The sequence below is a fragment of the Atheta coriaria genome, unplaced genomic scaffold, assembly GCF_025399875.1.
Source record: "Atheta coriaria isolate IRGN ID8LTWV9N9 unplaced genomic scaffold, Caltech_Dcor_3.1 hic_scaffold_6_pilon, whole genome shotgun sequence".
Taxonomy (NCBI): domain Eukaryota; kingdom Metazoa; phylum Arthropoda; class Insecta; order Coleoptera; family Staphylinidae; genus Dalotia; species Dalotia coriaria.
This window is the reverse complement of record NW_027045448.1, coordinates 12,332,839-12,356,991: the sequence shown is the minus strand read 5'-3', so window position 1 is coordinate 12,356,991 and position 24,153 is coordinate 12,332,839. Positions and strand designations below refer to the sequence as shown.

Here is a 24,153-nt window from a genome sequence, read left to right as displayed (position 1 = left end):
TATAATCTCTGTCGAAGATGATGGAAGCAGAGCAGCGCACAGCTCGAAATCTGTGTGCGCTATCACTCTAATGATATCTAATTAAGATACGCAGATAACGGCATCTAATATCGCGCTCATCGGCGATTGCCTCATCGTGCTGCTGCTGCTGCGCTACTGTTTCATTACCGCGCCATCGGATTAATTTCCATCTAATACGTATGCATGCGTTACTTGTATCTTGGGCAAGCGGCGTATAAGTTAAAGTGTGCTGTCGATCGTTGTGGAGTAGTACTAATCTTGACTTAATTTGACTGCAAATGGTACTCATTATGTTGCGTATCAACGTTTCACAAGTATCGCTTAAGATTTTTAATTTATTGTGCTACAAATGAGTTCATTTGATTTCTATTTTTTTTTTTGTTGCAGGTCAGTGTTGATGATATTGCTGCGATGGTAAATATATAGATCTAATCAAAATGATTGTCTGCGCATGAAATAATTCGTCTTAAGCGAACGTAAACATTCCGGCATGTCGCATAATTCCGCATCTAATTGCATCGCGCGACTTCCATCCATTGACGTTAATGCGCGTCGTTAATTTCGCGCGGGACAGACGGTTTGCATGCCAGCGTCTTAAACATTTCACTCTCAACCGACGACATCTCGTCGCCTGATTGTTGATTACATTACAATCATTGTGTGTAGTTATATTGTGCGCGCTTTGGGACTGACGCGAGCGGAATTTTCTCCTGCCGGCCTGTGCGTTACGTAATTTATCAATCCGGGAGAGGCGAGGCTTGGCGGCGGCAGCGGCGGCGTGCACACACATTCATCCCCGGGATGGGTGGGCCAGGCATCGATTCCAGGCTTCCAGCTCTCTAACCCGGCGGTAGCTGAGTGTCGACGTCGACCATCTTTTATATTGCTCCACGCGAGCGCTGGCTGCCTGCGTTGGGAAATGGAAAGAAAATGCAATAAAATCCGTCTGGTTGGTGACGTATGCGACACACGAGCGCGCCGCGTCGGCGAGATTGGATGCATTGCAGTCGGAACCAACCCCCAACCCGCGCGCACACCCTTGTGCTACGTGTGCGCTCGTTTTCTTGCCGCCGCCGCGCGCTTTTCCGAAAACTAGCAAGCGAAGGAGGCGCTTTTTCGCAATTCCGCCCGGAAAGGACAAAACGCTTTAGCGCTCGCTCTGACACTTCGCCGCGCACAACGAAATACTTTCGAGATTCGTTCTTTCCCTGAGATCGATCAGAATGCGAACGCGTCTCAAGTCGCGAATTGAAGGAATTGTAAGAGGGATGCTCGCGCTTGTGATACGTTGCGGGGGTGGTAACGCTGGGAGGTGATATGAGTGAAGACGACGACATGCTCGCCGGGGGGCGGCAGTTATCCGATAGCAACTCGCGCGCTCGCTTTGATTGGATTCAGGATGTGCGATTCGTTCGTACGATTTTTAATCAAATCCCGGAATTACATGTAGTACTTTACTTCGTCTTCTATTTTTCGTCCTCGTTTTATTTTACTATGCTTTTCATAAGAAATTCAATCTTAATATGCAATTTTTAAGATTATTGCTTATTAAAAAAGAAGAAAAAATCACAACCGTTCGATGATGATCGCATGATTTTGATTATTTTCCACCCGGTTAAACATCGTCGCACATGCAGACGCCAGCGAAGCGTTCCCTAATGAAGTTCGTCGCGTTCTGCGCTGCTGCCGCCGTTGAGCGAATTAATTTCCCGCGGCCGCCCCCGACCTACGCCAGCTTGCCTGCGTCTTGTCTTGCTCGTTAAGCGACTAAACGTCGTGCATCCTTCCGACGCGCCGCCGAGTGCGCCTGTCTCGTCGTCTTGCATCCTTCTCGCCGCTTTCTGCCGCTCTCGCCGGCGTTCATTTATTAGCCCTCCGACGGCGTCAATTACAACTAATTGACTGCCGCCGCCGCCGCTCGAGCGTACTCGCGCTCTCGGTTACCCGGTCCGTGGCCGCTGCCGACGCCACGCGGTCCGCTCGGGTCGATGAAAAAGTTGGACAAGATCAGGGTTGTTCTTTGCTAATGAAAGTTAAGAGAAAGTTCATCGCGCCGCCGACGACGCAACGCAGTGACGTCACGGGGCGCATTAAGAGCCGGCGCGCGCGTAGCTACGTCACTAATTTCCATTCTAATTTATTCATCATTTCCCTTTTTTCTTGCTCTGCGAGCGCGACGCGGCCACTGCTCGCTCCGCTTTAATTCGCTTTAATTTCCATTTCGTTTGTGGAAAAACCGAGGACATAATGAGTGCAAATATCAACAGAAAGAAATTCTAAAAATAACTTCACAAAACGGAAAATATGTTTTTTTGTTCCATTTAACTCAAAATAAACTTTCTTGGTTTTTTTGTAATTTCAAGTAGTTTTTTGCAAAAATTTAGAACATTTGTTGTGGATATAGCAAAAATGTTGCAATGTAGATGGTATTCGACGATTTCCTCAGACTGTAAGAATGTTTTCCCCGCTAATTACTCACAAATTCCAACAATTGTGTTCTTTTCCGCAAGGTACGCATGCGATTTCCGTAATCCAAACGGTTAAAATCTGCAAAACGTCAACAAATAGTTAAAAATTTACGACATTCCCGCGCCGAAGCAATTCCTGCGCGTACCGCAGCATTCGACATTATTATAATACGAGTTGTTCTTTATTAAAAAGCTTACGATTATGAAATTTTTGCGTCGTAAATATTTGCGTTTTCTCTGCGGTCGCTTCTGCATGGATGCCTTGGCGCGTTTTCGCGCGATAGCATTGCATGCGATGTGCAGCGGCGCGGGCTCCGCTCCTTCTTCGGCGGCAAAGGCTTTTGCGGGCCGCGATATTAAAACCCCGGTTGGAATGTTTTAATGCTCGCACACACACACACACAGCCACGGCCACGTCCGCATTTAATCTCGCCAAATAATCGTTTCCACAAAGCCGAAACGCACACCGCGAGCATTAGAATTTCATAAGCGCATTCATATAAGTAGAGCGCCGCGTGGCGCGGAGAAATGCAGTCGCGGCGCGTTTTATACGATGACAAACTTTTACCTTCTGGCGTCGTGAAATTTGCTTACTGAAATTAATCCGCAAGGCGAAGAAATCCGACCAACGTTTTTTTCGTTCTTTTTGCACTGTGGGAACCTTAGATGGTTAGTAATCCCGTCGTCAAAAATCCAACACATATTGATACAAATTGATTTCGTACCTAACACACATCCGCATGCAAATTTGGTTCTTCCTCTGGCATCGATAAGACGCTCATTTAAATATAGACCTGGGAAAATATGAGGTGCTGGGAAAACACTACCTATAACTTGTAACTTGCGTAATTGTTATGCGAATTATTCCGATCGAATTTGAATTTCGATTAATTCCACACCCGGATCGGTGCACGTACCCGGTCTCCATCCTTCCATGTAATCAATGCATTTAATAAATTTGCATACAGAGAGCCCGCTCCGCACCGTTGGCGATGCGAGTTGGGATTTTTGCATGAAAAAGGAGCGCGCGCGCGCGCGGTGCTTCTTTTCGGGCTGCGCGAAAGGCGCGTCGATAAAAGGGTTGTTGGCCTGCACACACTTCTACACACACACTACCTTTAAACCGTGTTGGAGTTCACCGCGCATTCATGAATGCGACACAATGAAAACAGTATGCCCGCACGGATGGATCGGGCGAGACGTTACCCTTCCATGCCGACACATCCTCGCCGAGGAGAGTATGCTGGCACGTCGTTGATTTATGGTCCGCGCGTATGTCGTTTATATTCGGGGCGACGCTTCAACTTCACTCACCACCAAGGTATATAAAGGTAGTGAACTCGCGAGACGCTTCGATGTGTTATCGATGCGCCTTCTTGGACACTTCGACAGCAACCATCCATAACTCACCGGGTATATCGTGCAAAAATCGCCCAGAACTGCGGCTTGTTTAAAATTTTTCAAATTTGAATAAACCTACCGTGGGCTTTCTTTCCGGGGCGAACTCAAGAAGGAAGTAGATTACAAGGGGGACCACCTGCTATGCGGGTTCCTCTATCCCACGAACCCTTCTTGTTCTTATTTTTATTCTCGGCTCGTCCGGGTTGGGGTCATTGTGGGATTTACGTGTTATTTACACGATTCCAACGTCGTTTACATACCTCTCCTGCATCATCTTGGGCCATTCGGTACATGCGTGCACTTTTTTATGCTTTCAATTAATAGCCAGCCGCACGCAGCGGCGAAGGGACACTTCCTTTTCATTTGCATACGTTAAGCGCACCGCACGCGCTTTGAAGCCGGCGCGAAACGCGAAAATCGCACGATATCAAAGGTCATTAAACGACCCCGCGCCCGCCAAAGGGTTGGCCGGCTCGCACGAGTGAATGCGCACATAAAATTAATGGAATTAACTTCGACTATTAATTTTAGCGCGGCGATTTCTGCATGGCGCCGGCGCCGTAAATTTGCGATTTTATTTGATTGTCGTCGCTGTTGCGATTGCGATTGCGAAAAATATATGTTATGTTAGTATAGTAGTTGTAGATAATTTCGTGTTATGCATACAAGACCCGTATGCAAATTAAACGTCGCTGGCACACAAATTCAATAATTCAATCAAACGCAAAATACGTCGCCGCCATCTTGTTGTATATGTGCCGTGCATGTGTGGCATGGAGTGGCTGCGGCGGTCGGGTAAAAGAGGTAATCGATCGTAATCAACAGACACGGTAACCACCACACGAAGTGCAAGCACGCCGCGCAACGTAAGCGTTTTCCTAATCAATTATTAATGCCGGAGACGAGGCTCCTGCGCGCCATGCACGTCTCGGTGCGATCTGTTATTACACAATGCGCGCATAATGCATGTGGAAAAATGAGGCTTATTAAAAACCAGTAAATTTAAAATTGCCCGCGAGGTGCGCGCGCTTAATGTGCAGTATTTACAGGATCGATTGAAAGCGATTGAAAAATCGAAGCGTTGTGGTGTGTATCGTCGATGGCAAGTCGAATCACTGCGTCAGGTGGCATAGCCGAGGCTACCGATTTATGAATTATTAATGGCATTCCGAAAGCAAACGATTTTTTCTCCTCGAGGTGGCTTAATTAATGTGCGTAATTAGGAGGGTATACCCTGTATATATATGTGTGTGTGTGAGGTTGTAAGCAACGTCCCTTTAGGCAAATTCACGATCAAAAGAAACTGGATGCACACTGCACGTACAAAACAGATCAGGTACAATGTGTGTTGTCGAGGCGCAGTTGCAGACAGGCATTACAAAAAATAAAACAGCTACGCTACGAAATGCAGGAAAGAGTTAATTCGTTCGTGCATGCACACGAACGGTCAGTCCAGTTATCGCCATCGCGCCATCGGATTCCGCGCACGGCGCTTTTTTTTTATTTTCTTCATTTTGTGCCCGGTAAACCAAAGTCTTTGGGTTTGGTTTGGAAATTTTCATATCACGACTGGGGCGGCGCGCGAGACGAGCGTCTCGGGTAAAATGAATGGCCTGCGCGAGTGGAAACATCCTTTTGCAATAGTGTCTAACGTCGTGTAACAAATGTCCGAAATGCGTGTCGACGGACGATTTTGCAAAATTAGCTCTTTGCATCGCGCGGCATTTAAATGCGAACGCACACTAAATATTAAAGCGGACGGCTAACTGCCCGATGCAATTTAAATCCGAACGCGTTTGGATATCGCAACTTGGGCACGACTATACGGCGCGCGCAAAGGGCACGAGGAAAAAAAGGAATAATCGAATAATATATATATCTGCCGAACGTGAATGCAAGCGCATGAGCCCCCATCGCCCGACGTCTCAACGTGCAACACATTAATATTCCAAATTACGTAATAACATGCAAATGCTAACTATCCTGTACAAATACCGAGTATTGCAAAAACTTTTTTATTTCCGTAAAAAATATTTATACCACCTTGTATATTATACCGGTACTTATAATATAGGATATAATCATTAGTCCGGGTGTAAATTGGGCGTGTTTTTCTTTTCGAAATAAATAGACACAGAAAAATAATTCCAAGGGTCGTTTTTAAACGAACACGATTCAAAATTCACAAACGGCTTTCAATCACGATACGTAATTACCGATAATTAGCCGCTAATGACATATTTGCTAACGATATGGCTAACAAGTGTGCGATACTTAATGTATTCCCTCTGTGCTTCAGTAATTCTTCCTATTCACTTTTCACAATTGCACACAAACGCGAAAAAAAGCACTGCTCATTGAATTAATTACGGAAAAACATGGCATGTTTACGATATGCGATTCAGCATTGCAGAAACAAAAATAAATTACGCGATTGCATACAAATGGGCTCGTAGACAGTGAAACACGTTAAATTAAGCATCGCTTGATGGAGAATAAAAGTGAAACGCATTTTCGACGCATTTTTGCGCCAATATTAAGATGTACGAAAGCGCTAATTGCCTTCGCACGCTTCATAAACTCTCATTATTGTCGGGAGCCATGTGAGCACAGAGTGCGCGCAATGTATCGCGTGCTCTTCCGGATTTCTGCGAACGATTAACAATTAGCTTGGGTTGTGTGCGCCTTAATGAATTGTATTTGCTACACACATAAATCTTGTTAAACATTGAATTGGATGCTTGAAACGTAATTACACAAACAATTGATTTTTTTTTTCATTTGGCCGAAAAAAGATTCCAGCGAACAAACAAGAATGTAATTTTATTTGGTATTTTTCAATTATTTTTATTTCCAATTCGAGCATGAAATAATTTTTTGTTACATTTCATACATATTTTAGTTTTTTTTGTTATTATACTGATCGCCAGCTTATTTTTTGGAGTTGGTAATGTAAATATGAGTGTTGCTCGAGTGTACATGGAGAAAAAACAGATATAAATTGACATTTAATTAAAGAAAAACGACGCCACGATCGTCGACGCTGCTTTTTTCGCCTTCTCTCGACATGCACCTTAAAGGTAACGCTCGAATGTGCTGCGTTCGTAACTAATGCATAAATACCTGCGCGCTGCATTAATAAATAATTCATTCTCGCGTTTATTATTAATATACGCGTCGTGTTCGGTGTTTCGGTGGCTCCTTATTCCCATTTTCGTACCGAATCGTACGTATTTCGGTATGGTTGGATTTTAAATGGCTTCGTATGTAATGTAAGTTAACATTTATGAACTTTTTTTCGTCCAAAATGATTTCTCATTTCTTCTTTTACCTGTGTTCTTTGGTTTGTGGGTTTGCTTCATAAATGTTGCAACCTAAACGCACGTAGAAAGTTTTTTTGGATTTTTTCTTTGTACCGTGGGTTGAATATGGGAAACAAATTCAATATCGACTAGTACAGGTCCTGGCTTCCGCGCTAATCTCATATCTGTCTCGTCTTGTCTCGCGGTTGCCTCCCCGACCAGCATTAGATATTAGGCTGTGGAAACAAGTTGAAGGCTTCGAAATTCTCTTAACGAAAGTCGTGCGTTTTTCCCCTCTTGTTGCTGCACGCTGCCTTCTTATTAAAATCAATCTCCGGACGTCGTTTGCGATGCGAGATATAAGATGTGAGATGTGAAATGCGAAATTTGTATCTTGAACGTGGTTGTATGCAGATTGCGTTGCGGAAGAAGGCGAAGAAGAAAGAAACGCACACGCGATCCGTCAAATAGATTTCTGTGCCTCCACTACAATTTCGAAAATTTCGAATACATTTGTTTGTGTGTGTGTTGGAGTCGTGCTGCCGCCCATATTCCTCGCCGACGTATGATCACACCGCTTATATTTACATTAAGCTCAAGCGCGCGCGCCCAACTTTCCACCGAAGAAATGCGAAACAAAGGGAATTTTAATTGTATTCCAAGCGAAGGCGTATCTGTCATATGTCATAATAAAGCAAATTTGAATTGCATGATGAATTCCAACCATCAACCGATAATTAAGTGACAAACTGTCGGCGGCTTCTTTGCATTAATCTATATGCAACAAAAGCGGTTGGCGGAAATTGAAATTAAAGACAAATACGCGCGTAAATATCTAAAAAGCTATCGACGAATAGAGGAAGTTGGAAGTTTTATTGGAGTATAATTGTTCGACAAACAAATTGAGCAAACACCACTTACGATGAGCAAATCCATCGCACCGCCGCCGGCGCTGTGCTGGTGCGTTGCTCGCGCTCTGTTGATAGAGTAATCGAAACTGAAACTGAAATTCAGAAAGAGTTGGAATTCGATATTTTAATTATGTATGCATTCTGGCCTATTTAGTAAAGTGCTTTCCTTCATTCCGCTCAATCGAAGCGCGTGTAATCAAACACACGCCGGGGCTCGCAATGCAAACGAGCGACGAGAAATGATAAACACTTCTACCAAGCGTCGGAACATTTCCAGCCGCTCTCGGCGTTTTGCATTTGTATTTACATTTCGACGCGTAAAATGCGAGAGAGCGGCTCTGCTCGCGCTGGGTGTTTCAGTTTCGGTTTAAAGTGAGTGCTGCTGGATGCCTGTGTTTGCGAAACAAACGTCTGTTTCGTTTTATTAGCGCATCAATTAAAACGCTCAACTTTTCTCGCGCCATGAGTGTGTGTTTTATTTACACAGAAATTGCATAACAATTTCAAGCGGTAAATTACTCTAAATTACTTTTTGGCACTGCTGGTAGAAACTTAAAGTTAGAAGTTTAATGTGTTGAACGGTCCAATGCGAAAATAAATTCTATCGTATTTAACACGATTGTACTCGAACGCATGGTATGTTTGGAGAGGTGGAGTTGCGTTTTAGAGTCAAAACTTACTTCCACGAGCAAGCGCGTAGTTCAAAGCTCACCGCTAGTTGGCAGCACCGCACGGACACGCGATTCACTCACCGACTCAACGCGGTATACTGTTGCAGCGCCGCGCGTGGCGATAGTCCGAAGTTCTGCAAAGTAGAGCTTCCAGGGCTGTACCCGCTTGGTGTTTTCAATGCCTTTTAAACACTTTATGCGAGCATTAACCGCTCAAAAAACAATGTTGCAATAATATTCCATTATGTTTAATGTTAATTTCCTAATGGCAAATAAACCTGAGCATAAAGATATCTTTTATTGCAATATTTCGCGGCGATGCGAGCAGCAACAGCCTCGAAACGAGATAAGCGCGCACTTCAAATCAATTTGGCAAAGCATTCGATGCATATTATGCAGAATATTCAGCATTCACTTTGAGAGTGAAGTGCAGTGAGCATATTTCACGTCTTACGAACGACGATGGCAAGCACGTGTTATGCGTTATTACTAAACGACAAAGCGGCGGTTGTGGTCGGGACGAAATCGTAATCGTAAAAAGCGTTTTGTTTACATTTTGTTTACATAAAGCGCGTTTCGTAATGCGGCCCCGTATGCGAATCTGCGGTTGTTGTAAATTTTTCTCCTCTCAGGCGCGTTGGAAACGTACCTACAATTCGCATATAAATCTAAGCCATTTCAATTTTTATTAGAATAACGACGCGGGAATGGACAAACAGGTTTGCGTTGTGAGATGGCAACAATTGCCATGGCGAATAATAAATAAATCGACGGCGGGAAAAATGCGCCGCGCGCACGTATACGAAACGAGGCGGGTATAAAGATAATAATGCAATATTCATATCTCATCTCATGTATGATTGCGTATTATTATTCTTCTGTGTCAACGGCGCATAACAGCGCACGGGCTGGATTTTATTTTATGTGGAACATCGGTTATTTCACGGCGCGTTTGTCGAAATCGCAAAAATTGACTTTTTTCAACAAATGATCGACGATTAAGTGTGTCCACATTATAAACAGCAAGACACGTGTGTACACATCACATACTCGAGGAAAAAAACACGTGTAGCCTGATGGCCTTTCAAGATATTCGCCAACTTTCCTGTGTTTGAATTTCGTTGCGGTTGTTGCGTTTGATGATGCGCTTGTACGCGAGGCTTGTTTTCTCCGCGTTTATGCAAAACGCAAGACAAACATTTCGCATTCCTGTGCGGCGTGCACCGCGGAGATGCAGCGCAGATGAGTCGGCTGGCGTGGACATGACGAGAAAACATTTCTGTCGCAGGAAGATTTGTTCGAAATGCCGCGACAGGCAAAGATCAAGCGCGACACGAACGCGAACGCGAAGCTGATCCATCAACCGCGTGGCGCACACACACACTCTCTTGATGAGCATAGATATTGTGACGCAAAAGTATAAAGGACGCGAAATTTATGCGCGTATCAAATGACCATCAAGCCATCACTACCATTCGAGTTTCAAGCGCGCGCCTCTCGTCAAACGTACTAATAAATTTCATCTTGTGTGGAGATAAAAACCAGCGGTGTGCTTCTTTGACTTTATATGCAACCAAGAAACAGTGGAAATGACATTTAATTATCAAGGTTTTGTCAATTCACTTTTACTCGAGCAGAAAAAGAAACTAATATTTGCATTGATGTAAGAATTACAAAAAAGTAACTAAACCACGGTTGTTCGTCGATTATAGTTGTCATGCGTGGAGTGTGCGAACGAGATGTTATTTTATTTTGGCGCTAACATTAAGCCGTTTTGGCTACAGGCGAGAGAGGGTCATTGCCGGCAAAGGATGAGCGCGCACGTTTATAGCCTAGGTGTACGCGCTCCGGTGCAATAAATCATTCAATGGAGGAGCTTTTGTCGTCCAGCGGTGGTCAGCTGTGGTCGTGTATACTACGGGCACCTCGACGCGAACGGAAAAAAGTTTAAAACATTCCGCACGCCCGTAAATTACAATTTATGTACTTTTACTCGGACACGTCGAGCGCACAACATATGCCTATATGCGGATATAAAATTATGTTTAGATCTGGACGACTAACTTTGGTCGTGGGTTATATCGTACGCAAACATTTCAATGCCCTCGGGACGCCTTGCTGTTCACCTGGACTTTAGTTGATCCTGCAAATGAAACAAAACTTTGACAATAAAAAGATATATCGAGCAGTTGCAGGCCATACTACTGCAATTTCGTTGAGCATCTATGACCAGTTACTATAATGCAATAAGATGTTACGCGAGTAATCAGTTGAGAGTGCGCACGCTCAGCTTTTGACACGAACGCTTTTCGAAATTGACTCTGTCAGCGAGACGCGCGTGAAGATTAATGCGCCGCGGAGGCATCGGGTCGCGCTCATGATCCGACAAGGTGTTTAGAGAAATGCCAAAAGCGGGTTGCGAGGAGCACACACGCGGTGTGCCCGCTATTAATCTGTCGAAAAGCTCATGAAGGATTGCCGGCGCGCGCGCTTGCTGGTACCGAGATGCTTTGCGTCGTAAATTCGTGTAATCACCGTGGAAGAAATATTACGCCCTCTGAAGTCTCAAAACTTTTACCGGACTGGACACGCACGAGCATTTCCAATAATCTGCTTTTCCTAACATCCTCACATAATCGCGCTCCAACTAATAATCTGACCAAAGTGTAAAATGTGTTTCTAATTTGGACTCGTAGCTAACAAACAAACAAATGTGCTTTACACTGCATTAAAAGCGAATTAATCATTTTCTAAACTTATTTTTAAACGTAAAACAGAGACTTTTAGATACATGATTATACAAAGTGTCAGTTTGAATTCATTGAGGAAACTGTTTCATATTATCTCACGTGGTTTATTTAGAACGTGTGTTGAAACAATGAACCAGGTGAATATTTGTGGACAATTACTCAGTGGTATATCAGAGATCATAATTTATATGAGTGTTTTTTATAGTTTTGCTGCTGGCCTGATTTATTCGCACAGTGCTTATTTAACTTTCAATCTAAATCTAATATATTGCATTTTTCCGAGCGCAAGCTTGGCGATCATAATCGCAGTTACGGTATTAGCCGTGTTCCCGTGTTGCGATGTTTTCCAACCGCGTACGTACACAATAAAACACACGATACGCATGCACGCAGTGAAAATTTACACAAGCGCGGCTGCGGACTCGCGGTGCGCGCAATCTCTTCATCTAGCCGCGGCTCTATTCCTCCTATTTATTTTACTCGATTTCGCTGGAAAAACTACAACTTTATGTCGTTCGTTATGCCGATGCCGGCTCGCAGCGTAAGTACTTATTACCCGCCGAGCAAACGGTAACTGTACACTCGTACAGCACGGCAATATCTGCGCCTTTACCGTCACAATCCTCTCTTGTATGCGCTTTACACAGTTTTATACAACGTGCGTACACATGCCCATCGTGGTGAACACTGCGCGCGCGGATTATGCATGATCGTGCGATGCGCCGCTGAAATAAATGAGTCCTGCGCGTCAAATAATTTTCAGCTTTATCTTGCTTAAGAAGTGTTTTTTCCCGCGCTGCCGCAGCGAAACGTGCAATTAATAGAGAGTTTTAAGCGCGTCGACCCTTTCCCATCGAAGGCAGTCCGAAGACGACGCGCGGCTGATTATTGCGTACTTTTTCCTCGAGCCGATGAGATGAGAGACGAAGCGTTTAATGTTTAATGTTGTGGCATTAAGCGATGATGATACTCCGCGCTTCAGCTTATGGCTTAAATGTCTTTATGCAAATCGGCGTCGGGCGTAAGGACTGCAAAACGACGCGGATCGATTAATGAATTATAGTTAATCACATTTTTATGCTAAGTTTTTTCTTTCTTCTCGAGATAATTTTCCGTTTTTAATAGGCGCGCGCGACGTTTTCGTATTTCGCACCGCGCTTGGCCCCACTAACGAGAGCGCATTTACATTTTTGATAAACGTCGCACTTAATGCGCTTTAATTGCCGTCTTTTTATGGTCGAAGTTCATAAATTAATTTATTTGATATAGTTACGAACCATTAAGGCGTATTAAGTTGTAAGTTATAGCAGTAAGTCATCGAAGGAAAGTATGAGAAATTATAGATATACGTTCAGGTGTTTTAGGCGATGTTTTTCAAGACAAGAGAAAGAGCTGCAAAGAGCTGCCTTTTACGGCTTACTGCCATCGGCGGCAATTAATCATCAATTAAATAAATGATGTTTTGATGTTTACGTTCGAACACTCTAGGAAATATTTTAAATAAGCTGTTTTATTGGATTCGGATAACCATGTCGTTAACATTTTAAATTTTACATAAAAAATCATTTTCTCTTAAAATATTTTTAAGTGCATATTACTTGTAATTGAGGAAATTTGTTAATTATACACATTTATCCCGTGCCGAAAATGGAAACATTTTGCATGCAAATATTTGCATTGCACTTAAACTCGTTTCGCATTTAACAATTGCATATTTTGCATGTCGACCGGGGCGTGATTCATAAAATAACGACGCTTATTTAACTCCTGAATAATGCATTAATCTCGCATCAACTTTATAGTGTAATAGCGTGCTTTTTTCGTGTTGGTTTCACTCGGTTATTTTTACGATTTCGAGATGTTTTTAAGGATTGTTAACGGACCACAAATTTTTATCCTCTCGAGAATCGTTTTTATCAGGTGATTTATATCGAAGACATCGTAAATATGAACAATTAGCACTGCAATTGGTGCGGCGCAAGATTTATGCACACATCAAAAGAGTTTTTCGCTCGTTTGTGCAGCGCGCGCGCAGCGTTGCGTGAACGGCGAAAAACGCATTTCGTGCATAATTAATATCTGCTTAATATCGTTGTTGCATTGCACAATGATGGCAGAAAAAATTTCATACTTAATTAAGACTTTACGGGTCGAGTGTCGACCGGCTACCGCCGACTCGCGGTGTGTTGCATCCGACGGTGATTTATCGCCCTGTTTACGTCCCGACGTGCTGGGCTCGCGCAAATTTTTATTTTTCTCACTTCTGCCGCGATTGCTACGGCACACATTATTTCGTACAGGTCGAAAACGTTTATCTTAAGTGCACCCACGTATTTTCTGCATTTTACACATGAAATTTCGTCTGCGCCACGCCTCCGGAAGCAACAAATTTGCAATAAAATTGATCCCTAATGAATGTTTTTGCCCTTTGCCACACATGCACCACAAAAACTTCATTAATCTCTTACATCAAGACAAAGTATATAAAAACTATGATCAAATGGTCAAAACGTTTCTACCTGCGTCAAAATAATAAACGTTTGTAGAAGATTCATTGCAAATAGCTCGCAGGTGATGCGCGCAAATTAATCAAGCAAATATTTTTTATAGAGCTGGCTTTTGATGCACATCAATCGACGATCACTCTTATAATGAGTATACGTCCGACACTTCTTCGACACACTCGAGTCCCGAGCTCCCGGCGCTGCTTAATTTCTTCCTTCGTTAGCGTTCGACGTGAGTCGCACTTTGGCACACGCTGAAAACTTGGCGCAAAAAATAACGCGGCTACTCCTTGCGGGACGCCGGCGTACCTGTGTGTGCATAAAACACCTACTTGACAGCTGGCAATTAAAATTGCTATACGAGCCGAAGACCCGGGAGACGCGACCGCGTATGTGGTGCAGTTAACAAGTGTGCAAGAAGTTGAGTTAAGAGCTGCTCTCGCTGAAGTTGTGACGAGTTTTATTAATTATTTTGACATGCAAATAATTACAACATAATCCCGAAACCAACCGACAAAACAAACGTACAAGTTAACGCGCGTTGAAAACGGACAAGAAACGGGCGGGCTATTAAATTTCAGCATAAATTATACGTTGAGTAATTAAAACGCTTGTTGCACATTTCATATATACTACTGCAACATAAATATGCTAATGCTGACATTAAACAATTTTCGTAAAATTGCTAAAACTTAACTTGCCAGTATTTATGTATTATAAAATTTAATTTTACAAAGAAAATACGCGATTTGCATAAAGTATAATAAAGTATTATAAAATCATGCTTAGAATATAATTTAAGGCTTGAAAAATTATGAATATCATGTTGCGGGCGCATTTTTCTTCAGCGAAATTTCAGTCTAAACTCCAAATCATTCTCTTTGATAGCCGCGTTATTAAAACACATACTAGCTACAATAAATTAAATTAATTACAACTTGGTACCTAATTAACAAGACCATTATGCGTTATAAAACGTCTTAATAATGGCGGGCCCGGCACATATCCTGGTCTCCCATCCGCCGCTTGATGGATCCGACGGATTTGAATACTTTAACGGCGTTTTACACGTCGAAAATACATTGAATTCAATGTTGCACACGAAACACTCGAGTGTGTTTCGGTGTGGTGTGTGCGTGTACACACGAATATCTAGCCTCATAACTCATTCGAATTGCGGGGGAAAAGCCGCCATTAAATAAAAATCTTAATTAGACATCTAACGTGTGTGATAGGATACACTCTCATACTCGTAAAGTGTGCGGCTATTAGGCGCATATTTTATTCGCCGGTGTTTATTATTCTTCGTCCCTTTGCATGCGCGTTACCATGCGCACTTCATTATTGTGCGTGAGTGTGAATGTGTAACGAAAAAGAGTTGCCTTACGGGTCGAATTTTAGTTGCTGTGGCTGTTTTATATTTTCCATAAAATAAAAATATACGTCCATTCGGTCTATTCACACGGCTTCACATGTTAATTTATGCTCGCTTTAATGCACGCTTTTTTTAATGTTAATTACACATTGCCGCAGCGGGGACGGCTTGCCGGTACGAAATAGACCAATCATAGGACGGCGTTCAGTTGGCCATAACGCGGAATGCCATTTTTCCCATTCTATACGTTCCTCTCGTTCGTTAAATTGCTCATTAGTTTTATTCAATTTATTCATGCCTATTCATTCCACTCAGTGTTATTGTTGTTGCTATGTTCGTTTATTGAGACGTTGTAAAATCTCAATTTTATTTTTTTAAATAACTATATAATCAATTGTATGCAACCAACATGACACATTTTAGTTTATTTTATTTTGCGTAAAATTGATTATAAGGAACAAATGCTGCAACAAAATAAAGCACACACATTAAAACATATTTAAGGCAGAATCGTAAACGAGATAACTCGTAAATTTTTGAAATATCAGCGCGTACGCTCGTAAAAACATTATCGTTTCGTTTCGGCTTTACCTTTTCCCTCAAATGTTCATTTTAATGCATCCACACGATGCCACACACAATGCCGGACACTCTGCGCGCACGGCATAAACTTTTCATCGAAATCCTTAATCACACGAAGAGTCGCACCGCCGATTTTTAACTCTTCCACGCCACGTCGCATGCAAATGTCGAGACATAAAAAAGCCGACCACATACAAACTGTGTCTAATTAATGTAAACAAAGAGCTCGTAAAATAATCAGACTACCAAATAGATAGTTTTACGACTAATTATTACAAACCGCTCAGTCAGTTTTAGATCCTTCGGAAAGAATTATAGTGCCGTATCAAATGCGGCGAAATAGAAACGATCATAAAACAAAAATGCAATAAATCATCGACTGACGCAAATGCTATAATGAAGAAGAAAAAAAATTATAAATCATCCTTGAAGTGGAAATCTCGGCGCGCGTATTCTTCGATGATGGGTGATGACGATGAGATATGCATCCTTGCAGTTGCCGTAGATGGTCATTCCCTATTTGCACGCCTCGTGTTCGGGCGTCGCGCGCCAGTCGTGGATGATTTATATAAAATTGCACAATAATTATCTGCGTGTGTGTCTGTATTTTTTCGTTGTCTTATTGTGCGCCGTGTGTGTGCCTACACGCAAATGTGCGATGTGCGCCGCATGCAAAACATATTCTAACATCACACGAACACGATAAATTCAAAGCGTGCGGTTTGATGGAAATCGTCGTGTGGACAAATATCATGCTAAATTACAAATATAGAATTTTGCAATTTAATGATGCGTAGATGCCTACACGGCTGAGGAATTAATTTTTCAGCGTGTTGATACGTTGCGCTCGCGGTGGCAGCGTCGATTTGCATAATTTTCTATAATTTTTTTTTGCTGCTCGTTCATTATGTTTGCATGCAAGCGTCGTGTGTCCTGAGTTTAGTTTACAACAGGTGAAACAAGCATTTTTTTGTCAGTGCGGTGCATTTTTGAAATTTCAATTTATTTTTTGCCACACTAGAATGTTGCATATTTATTTTTCGATGTAAAAAACGTGGAATAAACTGGATCTGCTGCAAATTTTAATTATTTAATTAAAATACTCGATTGGCCAGAATAAACACCGGCTTGTAAAGCTGCGTGAAGTTGTAACAAGTATTATTAACAAGGTTTTCATGCGTTGATCGGTGAAACCTATAATATAGGTAGGTACTAAGCAAACAAACCTCTAGTTTAGTTCAATCTTCTTCGGAGATTATTAATCGCTGAGCGTTTTGAGCAGACGAACGTACGCATTAGCGATAACCGCAGTTACATCTTACCTGCAGATGATTATTATAATAAACATGCCGCACAAGTGAGTAAGTTATTTATTGATAAACGTTTATTACGCATGTTTCCTCACAGTCATTGGTTTGCCGCTTGATGAATCGCGCGTTAACAATTTCCGGACGTTAATTGCGAAACAAATTTTTCAGCAAATGAAAAATTAATAAAATAAAACTTGTGCTAACAAAGAATTGAATTTAATTGCATGCTACTAGGTTTTTCACTTCTGCGAATTTATTGAATCACACATAGATACGAGTATAAAGCACGATGTAATTAATTTAAAATGATAATCATCGTAGGTAGAAATAATAAATTACAGGCAATTAGCATTAAAATTCTTCAAATCAATTAGCACTTTGCTGATTTTCTCTCGCCGCTGATGATAATGTACAATAAATATAAGATCAGTGTTTTCAGCGGTAATCCACGATTCGCGCGCGCGAAGAAGGAAGGTTTCGCGTTCGCGCCGCGGCGTGCAGAAGGAGCAATTTTGCAATTAGTCATTCGTGCGTTCCACGGGCGTGCACGTGCAATTGTGCACAGTGCATGTGGAAACATTTACCTATCATCTCGTTCACGAATCATTTACGTTTGATATTTCGTTGCTGCGTTTTCATTATGCATTCAATCAAATCAATTAGACGCGTGTTTAACATTTATAATGGGATGAAGCTCAAGTCCTTCTTTTGTTCGGCGCACATGTTTCGTACGCGGTGTGGCATTTTGTCCTCGTTTCATTTTTTCGCATTTTGCAATTTTCTCGTGTTCCATTTTAATAATATTCAGTCGCTCGTTCGGCTGATTAGTCGAATAACCTCGATCTTATTTCCATAATGCATCTTAAATGTCTTCTCGCCACAATGTCTACGACGTTCACCGGCGCTGCAGCCGCAGCGATTCTTCATCCTCGAGCGTCGTTTTTTTTCTTTTTTTGACTTGTAAGCTTCTTCGGCAGTAGGCTATACGCAAACGACGATATTTCATAACGTCTTCGGCGTGTATGCGCGCAATGTCCGAGCGCTGGTGGTGCAATCTGCGGCGCAAGCGATCATTAAACTACGTTCTCTTTTGATTTCAACGAGTCTTCATTTCATTACTCAATAGAAGTGCATTGCGTGCGCGCCGTTAGTCTGCGCAATGCTTACCGTTTAGGTGAAACAAACGGACGCATTTTTGCTGAAAACCTCCATTTACTTAATCGTTTATACTTCATGTTAAAAATAAAAATTTAAAAATTACAAAAATAAAAAATTAACTTAAATAATTTTAAAATTGCTAAACCGATAGTTGGAGGAATTTAATTTTTATAAATTTATTTTCTATTTGTTTAATGATGATTTTATAACATTTTGTATGTCCTTGCATGTAAGGAATAAAAATTCCAGCGTCGTAATCGTTGGCATCGGACGCGACGCGCCGTCGATGCCGTGATTTATCGGTTTGTTAAACATGTCCGATTGCATTTTACGCTTTTTCAATCGGTTTTACTGCGTGCGTTTTAATGTGCGGCTTTGTCTCTCGGACGTAAACACCACGCGCTAAGTCGCGACGAAAAAAGAACGCCCGCTCGCGAACATTTCTTTGTCTATGCGAAATCCGTTCATTCCTCATTCCGACGACGACGCCGCCGAACGCAAACGTGCATTGATTGAGAACGTATATCGCGGAAAAATGGCGCGTCGGCTTTTGTGCGCGTTTGCTTTGTGCGACTAAATAAAGTAATACAATAATAGCGTTCGTAGTCGCGCTGCCAGCCGGAGAAAAATCCGCGCGGACAACAAAGCAGCGGCGAATGAAATAAACGCTTAATTAAATAGAAACTTGTATGCACACATTGCACATGACACACCGGCGCATATCGCATCGCGGTGGCTTTCGATTATGTTTTTCATTAATTTGTTTGTCCGTTTGATGAATAATGAGCGGAGGATGTGAAAAGTACGCGCGATGGACATGAATTATTTGCTCGTGGCGGTCGCTCGGCGGCGGCTTCGTTGGTGTTATCAACGCGGGAATCTGAAATGTGCGCGTATCGTGTGTGCTGACGTATTTTCATTTCGTGGCGTTCACGGCACTGAATACGAGAATAAAATAACAAATATTCTTTCATACTAGGGTTTCGGATTATACTTATGCACGTGAACGTAAATATGATAAATTACACCGAATTACATTATGTATTTGTTTGGCAGTCCTCATCGGAGGCACATTATACAGGTTCATATAAATGCCGTACGATAAAAAATATGTATAGAAAAAAATATCAGGCGTGTATCAATTGCACCTTGGTAATAAGCTATAATTTTAATATTAATAATGTATATTTTAATAGCTATAGTTGCGGTATATTAATGTACCTCATAAGTTATTTTAGTAAATAATTAATTTCTTGAAAACTAATTGTGATATTTTTATTATTCTTTCAGGAGTACATTCCTGGTTAAATTCTACGTCTGATTTAGTAAGTTCTTATTTGTGGGATTTTTATATAAAAAGATATTAACAATTAAAGTTGGTTTAGTAAAAATTTATGAGGTTAATGTAAAATAGTCTGTAACTTGTGATAAAAACGTGTTATCACCATTTTTTCTACATAATTTGGTTCTAAATTTAATTCAAAGCATAAATCTGAAGAAATGATTTAAATAACGCAACTGGTTTTTGAGTAATTCACTAAAAAATATCATTTTTCAATTTTTGTATCTTGTAAGTTTGCCTTAACTATACGCATATCATTTTTAATAACCTAAACGTTTGAAAGCTGACCAAAGCTATTTCCATTGACGTTCACATGTGTGTACATAGGCAACGCTGGAAACGAAAAAAGGTTACATGGAAAAGTTCCAATTAAACGAAGGAAGTAATTTATAATAATACGCACTAATAAATTATTATTATAATCGTTGCAGTCGTCGTGCTGGCGAAACACTCCGAGACCGTAATACCAGCAGCACACATGGTCGCGTGGATAACCCATTCGTGGAAAGCTCAAAGCTCGACCAAATCGAGCCTAGTAAAATATCTACGGCAGGGGTTGTTCGATTGTGTCCGGAACCGTCTCGCGCGTCGTCCGGTCGCCTCATTTATCATATTTTTATTTATTTTTGTGTTTGTTGTGTGAGCTGCCGGTGCGCTGGTGGCGTGGATAGTCGGTTAGTCCCGAAAACTAGTAATAGTCGTCATAAATCACTCGCGAACGTCACAAATATTACAAACATTTAGAAAGGCATAAACGCTGTATAAAAGCTGAACATTTTCGATAACATCTTCGCGCGGCCGCGTCTTCTAAGCCGCGGTTTAATTACGAACGAGTTTCATAAATCAACGCCGGCCGCATACACAATTTTTACACGATGTTAAGTAGCTTCGAAAATGCGTGCCGCCTAAAGATGAAAATTACGAAATTAGCAACTCGTTTACTCGCGTGAACACAAATAGGTGATTTGGGAAAATTTCCTTTTTGTATATAAATGTAAAAAGAAGAAGACAAATTTATCGCCATGCAAATCCTCAATTAAAAACTTCAATAATACGTGTAATCATTGGTTATCCTGCCGTTAATGCCGTCATTACATCGGCGTGTAACGTTTACGATGCAAATGCAAATGGTTTAATTATGAAAAATAAAAGTATATAAATATAAATGTAGATATCTGACGGGGATCTCCGAACGGTGGTGTCGTCGTCATCGCCATCCACGTCGGTGCGCGCGTGTTTCGCCCGTGGGGGTGTCGGTTGGCGTTCGTTCATCTGCTCGCATCCTGCGTCGTGTCGGCCGCGTGCATTTCCTTATAAGAATGCGGCGGTCACTCGACGTACTCGCGTTCAATTAACATTGCGTCCACGGGATGGACAGGTGGAGCTCGCGCGCGCGAGAGGATCGACTCCCATGCACATATATGCGCCCCGGACGAACAAAGAGTCGATGTGTCAACGAGAGGCAGGTGATTGTGATGCCGACGAAGGCGCATACCGCGGATACGCGCGCGCGGACGTGTCCGAGTCATCGACGCCGACGGCCGTCGGTGGTTTTAATGAGGCTCACCCACGAGTAGGCGCGCGCGCCGGCTCAATGACTCGAGACACTCTTCACTTTTCGGCTTTACTTTCGTTTACGAGACATTCCTGCGTCGTCTTCCTACATGGGGTGTGGATGTATAGGTCAATTAGTCATTTAGGAAGTTCATTAGATATCCAGCTCGTTTCTTATCTTTTTACATTTTTTAACTGCGTATTTCCATTTTTGGGGAATCGCTTTTATTGAATTTTATTAACCCTCGAACACTAATAGGATACAAAAAATAAAATTTTACATTTTTAGACATTAAAAATACTAAAATAATTTTTTTTAAATAAAAACATTGGTTTTATATAAAAATCCATATTAAATTTTAATATTATGAATAAAAAGTGAGTATTACAAGGTTAAGAAAGTATTTCTTTGGACATATGCGAAGGTGGAACATGCGCGGCTTGCGGCCTGCCTAATTTATTGCCTTATAAAAGTTCATAGCTTGGTGCGCGCACGTCGAAGGCCTAATAATGGTATAAATATCTATGCGTCGTGACACGGAACCACCCTTTTCGTAATTACTTATGCCACCCTCTCCTCCCTCTTGCGGCGCGGCCGTGTCCGGTGCGCGAGCTGCATTAAAAGCTTTCTTGATTTCGTCCGCGCGATAAACGAAAAATAAAAACGGTCTCATTAGTTGTTAGATGCGTGCACGTCGATAAGCGTATTAATATGTTATTCTGGCGTTCTACACTCGTCGAAACGCATTTGCAATTCGTTGTACAAAATATTAAATAAATAATTATTTGCACTAGTGTCGTAAAACATGATCGCACAATTAACATTTATTTTTAACGACCATCAAACGGGATCTTAAATTATAAATAATTAACCTTTTGTAACTTGAAATTAATGACTTCATTAACAGGCGTGTTTTTATAGCAAAAAGATTTTTCGTATAATCTAATATAACAAAATGTTAAATATTTTATTATTTGCTAAAAGAATTGCCGTTCTGGTTACTACGTTGCGGCATGTAAGTTGTATTCTATAGTCAAGATGGCGTAACGTTTTGTTGACCTCATCTCTCTTCTACGAGAGATCTTTGTATTTTCTTCACGTCCATAAATTCCACGCGCGCTATGTGGCCACGGAAAAAATGTCTAGATAAATATTAACTATCAATCGACACTTTCGACACTTACATTTATCATTTTATTGGGGAGATGAACGCGCAACATCGTAAACGCTCCTCACACACGCCCGGCGTGCCACAACAATCGCAGCGTGGAAAAAAAATTAATGACTAATATAAATATCCATCGAGATTCTCCGTGTGTAAAACGAAACTGCAGGTATTTATTACTTCAAAGTTGGCTTATCAAACGCGAACGTAATACGAGTTACATTTCATCCTGTTCGCTTCGATGGCTTTTTATTAGCTTCTAAGTTGTTGTGTCTGTTAAATCCAAGATTCATATCGATACCAAGGTACATACTATCCAATTTCAATTAATACATCCGCACGCAATCGCAAGCGAAGCACCAAGATTAGTTCGGCCCATCCAGTGTTGACTCGCACGCATCGAAGATCTAATATTTGATTAGGCGTCGATCGTGTACTCAATTTTTATTAAAACCATTTTGTAAATACCAATCATTACACTCTCTAGCGTGTAAGTGGTAATCATTTTGTTCGGGCCACTGTTGCTCGGAATAATTTGAATATTTACGAAAGTTAAAAGTCGTCAATGGTGCGGATAACATATATGAAACACTCGATTCCGTTGCGGCGATTGACGACACGATATGCCCGTTTAGATAACTTCCAAGAATGAATTTTAATATTCAATTAGTCCTCGGACTCCACGACGTTTACCTATAAGGCATTTTCATATACCTAGAGTAAACTGTATTCATTTTACTCGTAAGTCTATAGACAAACTTCTTGGAGTAATCGCGTAGTATGTGTATACACGGTGATTGGAACATTGTACGAGCGAGGGGTGGGCCTGTTTCCATTAAAAAACGTAATACTTAAAGACATAGTATGTAATTACGAGCCTTTAATGGTTGGTAATTAATATTTTTCGTTGCACTGGATAATATGGCCGCTATTTCCACATACATAGTTTTAAAATTCTACTGATTGTCGCTAGAAGATCGTCGTAAAACGTAATTATAAGCTGGTAATCAGCATAGTGTAATTACTTAATTGCGCAGGTTAATACGGATGTGAAATTTTGCAATCTACGCGTGCAGCGTGGCGAAAACCAACGATTCAAGGAAACTTAAGATACAAGATGTTAGTTTTAATACAATGTAATTCATTTAATATTTGTAACACTCAGTATATTAGTGGAGTAGCATCTTGGGTGTTTTCTTTGCTAGACCGTAATTGATTTTTTTTCAATTTAAGTTTTAATATTTTAATAATAGGATGTAATTTTAACATTTTATTTTTATAAAGTATAATTCAATTAAAAATAACAAATCTGACATTATACTTTCAGTTTTGTTATTTTTTCTTGAATGCAGCACAATCCGTTATTGTTGTGGCGCGTTCTTTCGGAAAACAATTTAATTTAATAATGTCACGTTCTTCGCTCTTCTCTCGCGAGATTTCTTCGATTCGGCATACCTGAGAGTCGCGCTCGCTAACATAATTGATGATAGTTTTGTCGGTCGCATGCCGAAGCGCATAAGAAATCGTAAACCGAAATGTCACGCAAAAATTTTATGATTTATGTGCGCCATCGCAAAGTTTAATAATAATAATCAATTTTGTCTTTTATTATTTGCCAAAATGCGGCGCGAGCTAAGC

General features: G+C 41.4%; 1 protein-coding gene across 16 annotated transcripts in view; it reads left to right on the top strand.

The window, feature by feature from the left end:
- The window catches only part of LOC135793344 (uncharacterized), a 127,006-nt gene that overhangs the window by 86,036 nt on the left and 16,817 nt on the right, over positions 1–24,153 (top strand). For 5 of the 16 annotated variants that reach the window (XM_065304261.1, XM_065304265.1, XM_065304264.1 and 2 more), the window contains one exon: positions 409–435. The exons of 4 other annotated variants lie outside the window; for them this stretch is intronic. In XM_065304261.1, coding sequence (XP_065160333.1) covers positions 409–435 — 27 coding nt within the window. Of the gene's footprint in view, positions 1–408; positions 436–17,234; positions 17,347–19,743; positions 19,779–24,153 lie in introns of those variants that run through there. 7 more of the 16 variants (XR_010548619.1, XR_010548617.1, XR_010548621.1 and 4 more) reach the window with 4 other exon arrangements.